This window comes from Benincasa hispida, chromosome 10 (assembly GCF_009727055.1).
Source record: "Benincasa hispida cultivar B227 chromosome 10, ASM972705v1, whole genome shotgun sequence".
NCBI classification, from domain to species: Eukaryota; Viridiplantae; Streptophyta; class Magnoliopsida; order Cucurbitales; family Cucurbitaceae; genus Benincasa; species Benincasa hispida.
In genome coordinates, this window is record NC_052358.1 from 44731740 (window position 1) to 44742814 (window position 11075).

The 11075-nt window shown below is 32.4% G+C and overlaps 2 protein-coding genes across 2 annotated transcripts; one reads left to right on the plus strand and one right to left on the minus strand.

The window, feature by feature from the left end:
- The first annotated feature begins 2053 nt into the window (after positions 1–2053).
- On the plus strand, positions 2054–4675 carry LOC120088735 (F-box protein At5g67140-like). Its single transcript, XM_039046167.1, has 5 exons — positions 2054–2466; positions 2575–2721; positions 3041–3176; positions 4012–4110; positions 4222–4675. Exons 1-5 carry the CDS (start codon positions 2336–2338, stop codon positions 4417–4419), a joined length of 711 nt encoding a protein of 236 aa, XP_038902095.1. The 5' UTR covers positions 2054–2335; the 3' UTR covers positions 4420–4675.
- A 295-nt stretch (positions 4676–4970) lies between these two features.
- Positions 4971–9382, minus strand: LOC120088734 (PI-PLC X domain-containing protein At5g67130). The gene is made up of 9 exons (XM_039046166.1): positions 9106–9382; positions 8889–9011; positions 8641–8778; positions 8366–8464; positions 7941–8244; positions 7634–7857; positions 7468–7554; positions 6048–6492; positions 4971–5238 (listed from the first exon to the last, which is right to left on the minus strand). The coding sequence occupies exons 1-8, from the start codon at positions 9220–9222 to the stop codon at positions 6280–6282; spliced, it is 1305 nt and encodes a 434-aa protein (XP_038902094.1). The 5' UTR covers positions 9223–9382; the 3' UTR covers positions 4971–5238; positions 6048–6279.
- Between the last annotated feature and the right edge of the window lie 1693 nt (positions 9383–11075).

Below are 11075 nucleotides of genomic sequence, written 5' to 3' on the forward strand. Positions count from 1 at the left end.
CATGTTTGCTCACTTTCTTTGTGTGTTGGATGATGCATCGTCCTTCTCGATCGCATCATGACACTTCACTTCTCTTACCCTTTCTTTGGCATATGGATGACACCCTTTTTGGATGTTATCATACATGCTTCTTGTCTTGTCCACTTCGTGGGAGTCTCAACCCACTCAGTCATGTAGGGTTGAGACACTCGGATGCACACTCTGTCGCTTATGTCAAACAACCCCCTAGTGCAGAACCTTAGGCGCTCGACCACATACTTGGCGCCCATCCTTTATCAAAATAACCTCTAATGAGGCCAACAAAAACCTCATACTCAAACTGTCCGCCAAGGCCTTCACGCTAAGCAGCCCTTCCATGCCTAGCCTTCTCTTCTTCAACACTCTTCAAAATTTTACTAAGTGTTAGGATTTCCCAATTTCACCCGAGAGCTCAAGTCTCAACACTTAGAATATTTTCCACTCCTAACTTAGCTCATCCGTTTTCAAAGCTTAAACACTTGGGAACTTCTTCTCAAACTTATCTATTAACTACTCAAATTTTATTGTTAACTTTTTTTTTTTAGTAAACTATTTTAAAAGAAAGAAAGTTGAAAGGAAACGAGAATCTTGCACCCATTTATTTCAAAAATCTAAACATCAAAATAAATGAGATAAATATCAAATTTTATTGCTCAAGTTGCATTTATTAAAGGGCTAATTTTAATTATAAAAAATAATAAAAATGTTTACAAATAATAGTAAAATATTACTGTTTATCTGTGATAAACTGCGATAAAGAACAATAGACTATCATCTGTGTCTATCATGACACAAATAGACTTAGATAATAGTCTATCGCGGTCTATCACAGATAGATTGTGATATTTTGCTATTAGTTGTAAATATTTTTAACAGTTTTATCATTTAAAATAATTTTCGTTTATTAAAATCTTTAAACTTATAATTGTATCAATTTAAACCCTGTATTTTTGTAATTGTATAATCGATTTATAACTATTTTTTAAAAATCATTAATGCATTAATTTTGAAACATGTGTACTTTTTCAAATTTTGATTTTACAAAATGGATAATTAAAGTAAATGCATGAATGATTCTAAAAGGAAATTATAACTAAAAGTCTAAATTGATTCTTTCATAAAATTTTAAAAGTTTAATTGATACCATTATAAGTTTCATATAAAATTTTTTGAATGAAACATCATGGAAGGTGTGAATTATTATATTAGTTAATTTAAACCGATACACCCAAAAAAATTTTAGGGTATAAATTGATATTTTTAAAAATAAATTTACAAATTGAGAAAGAAAATGAGCCTGAAGGCAAGGAATTTGGAGCTGCTGGTTTTGCTTACATGAATTTGGCTGCTCAAATGCATTGGCGCCTTGGATCATGTGCAAATATTTCTAACACAATTCAAAACAAACCTATTTATTACTATCATTATCATCATCATTATTATTGTTGTTATTATTAATATTATTATTATTATTTATGTTAATATGCTTTCTTTTCTTTTTTCTAAAACTTTTTCCTCAAGATCAAAGCACATGGATTCACTATTTCTCACCCAAAAACAAGCCTTACAAACTCCCTTTAGTCAGATATTATATGGTCAGCCTATATTTTTAATTGTATGACTTTAGTTTTTATATATTCCATGAATCATAAATTTCGTCCCTATGTACTTTTAACAAAGAAAAAAATTACTTTTTTTGTCTATTTGATTTTTAAAATGTTACAATTTTATCTTTGAAGTTTGAATTTTACTTCAATATTACAAAATTTACATTTTTAACTTCGATTTTTCAATAAATAATTATTTTATGTCTTTCATGTTAATATCTATAAATTAATTAAAAATAATTATAAGTAAAATTTGAGTTGGGATGAAAAATAGTAAATTTTCATTAATTATAATTCTTTTAAAACTATAAATTTTGGAGACCTTGAAACTGTTAATGACATATTTGTACAATAAACCTTGAATTAACAATAAAGTAAGTTGTTGAATTGGTCCATGAAATTGGTAGGATGAATTCAATACAGCGAAGTTCATGGGATGCGAGCTCCTAGATTCATGAAAAACTCAAACAAAATTTCGCTCATAATCTCTCATATAATTGGGATATTTTTGAAGCTCAGAATCTTCTTCAAATGGTGGCGATATCATGTCAACATCCTCTCTTTCTCTCTCTTCTTTGAATCTTCCCTTTGCTTTTTTATGCTTCTCTTCTCCCAAAAGTAACGAATTCCACTCGTGAATTTCATTTCATCCTCCCGTGCTCGTTTTTCAACGCCACAAACTTCTTCTTCTTTCGAATTGATATACCGGAATGGATTTGGCTGCTGTGTGGCCGGTAGCGATGGAGTCGGAGTCGGAGCCGGAGCCGGAGATTGATCGCCTGCCAATTGACCTACTGGCTCATATTTTTGCGATGATCACCTCCTTCACCGATTTGGCTCAGTAATTTACTCTTAATTTCGGTTTTTATGAATGTTTTTTTTTCCTTCTCAATTGCTTTGGTCATTGTTCCCTAATTTTGAGGGTTTATGGGATTCTGGAAAAACGCAGGGCGTGCGGCGTAAGTAGGAAATGGAAGGAAGGAGTTAAACTGTCTCTTGGTAGGAGAAAGAGTTTGAGCTTTGCTGGTTGGAAGATGGATGATAACTCCACTGCTCGCCTTATTCGACATGCCTACAGTCTTCGAGAGCTCGACATGTAATCTCTCTGTCTCTCTCTCTCTCTGGAAATTTCAGTTTTCTTCTGAAATTTTCATCAGATTGCTTTGCTTCGAGTAGTTTCTGATTACAGATGGCTATTGGTGTTGTGGACAGTGAGAGGTTTCCATTTCTGTTCATCATTAGTTAGCCAATTTGATTATGAACCACAAAAACAGAGGTTTCTCTTAAGATGTGATGTTGTTTGGGCATATGTTAGGGAGAGAGGTTCTTTAAAATTGTTTTGTAAAGCTTGTTTTACTCTTGATGTTTATGGCTCGTGTTTTTGGTTGATCTTAAAGACGTTTGTTGTTTTTCAGCTCAAGAAGCCGTTGGGGTTGCCAAATAACAGACCATGGATTGCATGAAATCTCTCTTGCAAAGTGCATTCCAAACCTCAGGTCCATTTCGCTTTGGGGTATGGCAGGGATCACTGACAAGGGTGTTGTGCAACTGGTATGATATTTTCTTATCTTAGAACAAACATTCCTAAAGAAATAGGCCTTGGTGTGTTATCGGAGTATGAGTTTAGGTGGAAATTGAACTACTGAATTTCTGTAAATTTTACTTGTTCTACGATATCTTTGTTTGTATCTTCATTTCTCTGCACCAATAAGTTCTCAGTATTGTCTTAGTTATTTTGGATCTTCTAGAGTCCACCTTTGAAAAGTAGACACCAGTTTGAGAAACCCTGGTCCTGAAATTTCATCTTCTTCAGAGGTATTTAGGGGGAGGAGGTTTTTGGCAACAACATTTTTTTATTCTCTCTACTTCAGAACTTTTTGAAGGTCTAGGCTATTGTGCATGATTTTGGAAGTATTGTTCCACTTGTTCTTCAAAGAAACTTCTTAGGAGAAGTATAATTACCCAAAAGGTGATAGGTTTGAATCTGGCACGCCAAATATTGTTGAACTAAAAGAAAATGGTACTCCACATATGCTTCATTTCACTTTTGTTCTTAAATGCAGAAGAACTAAAAGCTGAACTCCTAAGGGTTAAAGTAACTTTTAATATTTTCAAAATCATTCTAGTATATATTTTTAATCATTCAAAATCAATTTTGATGATATGAAATTTGCATTTAAAAGTATAAAATTAAATATTAAATGTTTTATTAAATTTTAAATGAGCGTTTCCAAGTGATTTTGAACATACCAAAAGTGATTTTAACATTTTCAAAATCACTCTCATACAGGCACTAAATAATCTCCTTTCTACATTTTTGATGTCTTGCATGGTTCATTAACATTTTCACTTCCTTTTTCTAAAACTGCATTTGGTTGTGTTCCAGATTTCCAGAGCCAACTCCTTGCAAAACCTGAATATCGGCGGCACCTTTGTCACTGATGTATCTCTGTTTGCGATCGCAGATAACTGTCCAAATTTGAAGGTGATTATTCTAAGAATCTCCTTTCACTTTGCTAAACCTTCTTATGAATCATATGATACCTATATGTCCTGGACAATCTTTAATCAGTGCATTTCTTTCTTAATTCTGCAGACCATTGTCCTTTGGAGTTGTCGACATGTAACGGAGACTGGACTTCTTATTCTTGTAAGTAAATGCCGCAAACTCGAGTCGATAAATGTTTGGGGAATGAGGGTTCCTGTAGACTGCTTCATTGGTTTGGTCGCAATAAGTCCATCACTTCAAATAAAATCAAGAAGTATGCTTAATTCTATGTGGCCTGTTGTGTGAAATATGCTCAAATATTCACATCCTGTAAAGCTTCTATTGTATGTATGTCTTCATCTTTGTGTTTCCATCATTAAAGTCAAATATAGATTGGTCATAATTTCCCCAATAAGCTGAATATGTTACTCAGTTCATTTAAAACTAAATTATACTCAATGTAAATATAAGGGTATGTAAAAACTAAGCTTGCTTATTTAGGGGCTAAATATCCTTTTATTTCTATGGTCCCATAAATACATCTCTGGGACCTAAATGTCAAGATTTGGCCTCTAATTTCTTTAGATCCTATTAATCCGTTTTTCATATATATATCATCCAAGTATATATTCCATCTGGTATCCAAATTCCATTAAACTTGGTCTGAAAACGTTTGTATTACATTTTCAAACCAATATAAACGAAGTTTTATTGATTAAACAATAATTTGCTTTCTGTAAATATAAAGAGCATGTAAGGGACACTACTTTTTCCCAATGAATTCAAATACATTCTTTTCTTTTTGTCGTCGCCAAGGTCAAGTTAGTTAGATCGGTTAAAGAATAGCGAAAGAGCAATGGTTATAAATATGTATATTAAGTCTAATTTAACAGAATGAGTTAATATTTTCAATCTCTCAAACAAGTTTCTTGATGAGATGGGTTCAATAGTAGGCAGGATGAAAGGTGCTATAATGAATTGAGTGGGACAGTTATCCAATTAAGATAGGAAGCAAACCAGGACAAACAAAAGGATATTAAGAAGTCTTCAATATAATCCATAAGAGAGATGATTGCATTACAGCCACTCATGCCAAACACTGTTTCACTTTGCCTCCAAGGAAACCTGAAATAGAGAGATAAAACTCAATAACAATGGTTGGTAAAGAGAAGAAAAGAGTAATACTTCGGTATAGCCCACACTACATTCATTTCCATGCATTCCAATCAATCACGAAGGAATTTTTTTTTTAATATTTTTTAGAAAAAGAAAAGTCTGACACTTTGTGATTTGACACTTAAATGGATTGTACGAAAGATGAGTGCAATCCAGGATATACCCAAATATTTTTCAGAAGAAAGAACACATGGATTTTTTCATAAGATAAAAATGAGAGAAAAATAACTATACCAAGGGAGAACGGTTTACTATGAATTTTTTTTTCAAGTGAATATATTTTATTAATAAAGATGAAATATGCAATAGAAAACCAAAACTTTTCGATCTTTGCATAACTTAGTGGATAAGAACATCAATAATCATTTCAAAAGTCGATAAACTTAAAAAAAACTAAGATTTAAATAAAAATAAAATAACCTTTGATTAGCAAAAATCCTCTCTATCTGAGATTATTCAAATATCTCATAACCAGAAAGGATTTCAATACAAAATGTTTAATTTGAATAAGCAAGGCTTCTCCTGTTCACCAAACTATAAAAATCAAATATCCCAATTGTCACTTCCAGTTCTAAAAAATGCTAACAAGGTCGAGAAAGCTAAAACACTTTGTGAAACCATTACAAAAGCTAACACAAATTTAAGAAACAAATTTCAGAAGAGGGAATAAAGTTTAATAAACACAAATCTTAAAGAAAATTACATTATATCCTAGAACAATGATAAAGCAATATGATATAGTGAAGCATTTTGCATACCTGAACTAGCTCGTGTCGTATGCCAAATCTATTTCAGTTTCTGATCCTCCTGTACCTCTGCAACTACTTACCTTCCCTGGATGAAAATCTCAACATGTATTTCCTTTAATGTTAGAGTCTCACTCTAATAGCCAATTTTGGCAATCTCTATAGGATGGCTGGGATGCACACCAGGTATGACTCTCAATCTTTACATACAATATACTATAGATTAACCTCCATGAATAGTTGCTCAAAGTCCAATTAGATGAGTGTTGATTGTGGTTTTTAAGAATGCCAACAATGGTAAGTAGAAAAACCAGAGAACCAAAAGATTTGGCGTATGGACTGTCGAAGCTGATGATTTCGAGAATTGAACAGACCCGGTAAAGCTACCAGAGGTACTGCTCATTGAGCCAGTGTTAGGTGCTGGAATACTCTTGCAAGTGCCAGGAGGAGCTCCAGCCTGAAAAATGCCATCAATGAGATATTTTGGTAAATGAGTATTTAAGACGATGTCGATAAGCAAAAGGACATCAGTATAAACTGTGCACAATCAAAATTCAATGTAACAAACCACAAAAGCAGAGTAAAAATCCCAAAATGGAACCTAAACTAGTTAAATTATGGGTTGACAGGATGCTGTGGCAAGCACAAAATAACTGTTAACTTGTAACAGCTGAAAATATTTTGGAAAGTGTTGTAAAAAATAAGCGCCTTTTGTTTTTAAAAATAAAACATAGTTTTTTCTTTCATAAATCACTTGGTTAAAAAAAAATATCTGAACTTGGTTTTTATACCAAAGCAAAATAAAGAATACTTGCTGTTTTTGATGTCCCCAAAACAGATTTTTTTTTCACTGTTATTGAAATATATAATGTCTTGAAATTATTGTGATGATAAATTATAAAGGAAAGGAAAGTAGAATCATAAATATATTTTCAAATATTATTTGGGGTAAACAATGAAAAACAGTTTTTTGGAAAAGAACTGCCACCAAACATAACCTAAACAGTTACTTATATTTAAGATAGTACTGTGACCACTCATTTATATCATGATCTAAGAATCCAATGTCAACAATTGAAAAATCTAAGCATTTTTGTTTTTGACTTAATAGAAGCTTTTGCTAGCAGATCATGAGAGACAATGAATGTTTCTTAATTTGGTAACAACTGGTGATCAGTCTGTCATCAGTTTCCTAAAGGAAAGGTCATTGAGAAGCTTACAAGAAAATATAACAGAAACCCATTATTCTACAAACTAAAATAAGAGACTTTCAATTTGAGAAATAAATCAACTCAAAAGAAGAAACTCACATGCCCAGACAAAACCAAGAATTCTGAGAAACAAAAAATTCAAGAGTGATGACCAAATGTAAACTAGTGCATATAAATAAACTTCAACATAGTGACCAATTTGAAAACTTGTCTTGACAAACCTGGCAGGCAGCAAGTGTGCTACATCCACATAGCGTGTGGCCGTTTATCTTATCCAAAGCATCAAAGACTCCTCCACCTTCACTTCTCTGCATGATTTTCATCGTGATATGTTACTCATTGTAAATTTCAGCTGATACTCATTTTTAAAGTGCACTAAACTCATACCATGTAGAAGTTAACAGCCAAAAAGTTTGGCAAAATATTCCCAGATGCTTTATAGCATGTGGAGATCATATTAAAAAGTTGATTTGCATGCTCCTTGCAAGCCTCGGCTTCCACTGGATATGTTGGGAAGTAATTCTGGAGGAAGAGAGAAGAACTTCTTGATCTCAGTGGTTTCGATTCTCTTCGGTTAGGGCATGAAGCAGGTACAACTCCAGGATCACCAGCTGAAACACACAGAATATAAACATGTTCATCATCTAGACAAAACTCAAAGTTACAACTAATAATGCATTCACTTGACGCTTACGTTCATTTTCCAACATGTACTTCCATTGGTAAGCAATTCCTTCTTCAGCTTCCTTCGATGCGATGGATGTGAAAACAAGAAGCCGATGATTCTGTTGCACCATGTCAGTTACTGTAGGCCAATCTTCTCCCTTCTTTGGCATCTTTGATACTGGAAACCAGTATTTGTCCAGCCCAGCACTAGTGAAAAGATTTGTCAACCCCTTTGGAGTATGCACATAGTCTTCAATTATAATAGTCACTATTTCAGAAGGGTTCTCAGTTAAGAATGCTTCCACTTCTCTTAATGTGTTAATTGCTGGTTGCTGAGAACACCCAAATATCAATAGTCATCATCTTGCTTACAGAACCAAAAAGGCCAAACAACATTTCAACATCATAAATTGGAAAGAAAATGGAAGATGGAAGCAGAAGAAGATTGATTACAAAAGCAGTGAAGTTGAAACATTGTCCCCTGAAAGAATGGCAAAGCCAGATATCGTTTTGGAAATCATACATATCCAGCATCAGTCCCCTCACACCATTCTGGAAGGAAAAAAAAAAAGTTAAAATTAAATAACAAACAAGATCAACAATGTTTACCAGTAAAAGCACTGAATACAACAAACAGAGTACAAAATGAAGCATATCTAAAACATTAGAACAAGCGTAGGAACATACAGATCATAATACAAATGAGCAACAAGCCTGAAATCACATACTCTTAATTGATTAGTTACAGTATCCTCTTGATTGTAAAATGTCAATCTCTGAACTCCATCCAAAGACGGAGCATCAACAATACTGAACGAGTTATGAGTCACCAACCAAGTGTACTTGTTGAATGGCAAACCATTAATCTAAATCTCAGAGAGAAAAAAAAACGAAAAGCAAATCAAATCACAGAAAATCCCAGATAATCATTCGATTAGTTCTCCATTCTAAAGAAGCTATGAACTAAAAAACATACAACAGAAGTAGGAACAGTTGCTTGGCCTCGAGTACAAACAGGTTGATTCTTGCCAGAAGCAGGGCAATTCCCACAATAGAGACCTGACCCACAATCTGTGGCAGCCGTACAAGCTTCCAGAACCTGAAGATTCTCAAAGTTTAATGAAAACCCAGAAGGGAAAAAGAGAAAAAAAGGAACACCCACATCGAGATTCACTAGAAAAAGAGGGAAAAACCTGGCAATTTCCATTAAAGCAAGCTACTGAAATGGACATAAGGAATGAAAATAGAGTAAGAAAGATGTACAAAATGGCAGAGGAAGAAGGAAGTTCCCATAAACTGGTTGATAACATTGCAGAGCTCAGAGAGAGCACTGTGAAAGAAGAGAGAAACGAAAAAGAGAGAAGATCGAGCAAAGCAAAAGGGAAGTGTGTAATTAAATTAAGAGAGAAAAGAATGCGACAAAATTTGGACAAAATTTGGGTATCAAACGCGGGCTTTTTCTTCCTTAGCTTTAATTTTCTCTTATTTTAAGACGAAGTTAAACTACTTTTTTTTTTTCCCTCCCTCTCTTACTTTATTTATTTAAGGATCTTGAATTGAAACTATGTCGTTTTGTACTATATCTCCTTTTTCCATCTTCATGTACTTCTAAATTTTTTTTTGTTGGTTCCCTCTCATACTTTATTCTCCTATAATCAAGAATATTGTCTTATGATTTGTTAGGAATGACTTTTTTTATTCTTAAAAGTACTCTCTTACTTTGAAAATAATTTGTTAGCCCTAAAAGTCATTCTAAATTGGTTCTTATATTCAAATCGTCATAAAATCATCCAAATAACGGTAGAATATTTAAAAAGTTGTGAAAGTTGGACCGAGGCTGTATTTAAGATTGTATAAATTTTAATTGCTTTGAGTGTTTAGATTGATTATGGATAAATTTGTTACATAACTTTTTTAAACAAATGTTGAATCTATAACAAACTTTCCATTTCCAATTGTATTCTATGAAAATTAAAATTTACCATTTAGTACATTCCTTATATAACCAATTTCTATATAAAAAAAAATTCGGATAGATTAGTTCAATAACAATTTTTTCTTTTAAAAAAAGATGCACCTATTTCTCTTATATTTAAAAACAATCTTATACATGAATAATAATTTAGAGCAAATAGAATATAAATTTAAGTTGAAAGTATCATATAATATTTTAAGTAATTATTTAAAAATATAATTCTCAACAATAAGAATATACAAATTTTAATAGCATGTCTATTTGGTCATTATTATTAATCACAATAATTTAGCATTTTCACCAAGTATTATAACTTACTTTTTTTCAAATTTAAAGCAAATTTACTAAATACTAATTTATTTCATTTTACATCGAGTTTGTCTAGAAGTACAACAAAGCTACAACAACAACTAAATCTAAAACGACCTGATTTCTATTTTTTCAATTTCTAGAAATGAACTTCGTTTAAATTGGTAATAATGATACTGATAATTTAATTTATTAATGTGACTTCTAGGTTCTTCCTCATTAAGAAATGAATGGGATTGAATTATAAGGTAATGAATGAATGAACGGATTGAAGTTGAAATTTGGGGACAGCTTTGAAGACTTTTAACTTTGTGAAGTACTTTTTGAATTGAGTGTTCATCACGTGGTAGGCCACCATCCATCCATTCTGCAATCTGCACAATGCCTTCATATTGGTCGGCATTGATGGCCTTCATTTCTTCTTCAATAGATAAATTTAGGGTTTTTGCGACCAAATTTTTAATACTACTGTAATACCTATTATTTTCATTCAGAATTCGATACATTATTAAAAGATACTTAATTTATTTTGCATATTCCATATTATTCTTAAATAGTACTATCATAACAAGTAATAAATAGGGTTAGTATGAACAATTCTCCGTACTATGACAATATTGAAATTTTCCCCGATGTTTGTATTTTATGTATTCAATAAAAGGTGAAATGCACACCAAAGTGAGCATAACTCAGTAAGAATAGTCATTATACTCTATCCTTGGAGGTTGAAAGTTCAAATTCTCGTACTTTCACTTGTTATAGAAGAATCCTACTCCCCTGAAATATTACTTTATAGTCTATCTATACCATTGAGAAGATGGAAGTAATATTTTGAAGAAAGATTGAAACATGAATGCAAAGTTAGCCCTTAAGATCTTT

What these genes read in the sequence shown, in the direction of transcription:
- LOC120088735 (XM_039046167.1), top strand. Translation starts at nt 2,336, where the DNA reads ATGGATTTGGCTGCTGTGTGGCCGGTAGCGATGGAGTCGGAGTCGGAG. An exon ending in TCCTTCACCGATTTGGCTCA is followed by an intron (nt 2,467 to 2,574) that starts GTAATTTACTCT and finishes GGAAAAACGCAG; the next exon opens with GGCGTGCGGCGTAAGTAGGA. An exon ending in ACAAGGGTGTTGTGCAACTG is followed by an intron (nt 3,177 to 4,011) that starts GTATGATATTTT and finishes GTTGTGTTCCAG; the next exon opens with ATTTCCAGAGCCAACTCCTT.
- LOC120088734 (XM_039046166.1), bottom strand. Translation starts at nt 9,222, where the DNA reads ATGTTATCAACCAGTTTATGGGAACTTCCTTCTTCCTCTGCCATTTTG. An exon ending in GCTTTAATGGAAATTGCCAG is followed by an intron (nt 9,012 to 9,105) that starts GTTTTTCCCTCT and finishes GAGAATCTTCAG; the next exon opens with GTTCTGGAAGCTTGTACGGC. An exon ending in CTGTAACTAATCAATTAAGA is followed by an intron (nt 8,465 to 8,640) that starts GTATGTGATTTC and finishes TTTTCCTTCCAG; the next exon opens with AATGGTGTGAGGGGACTGAT.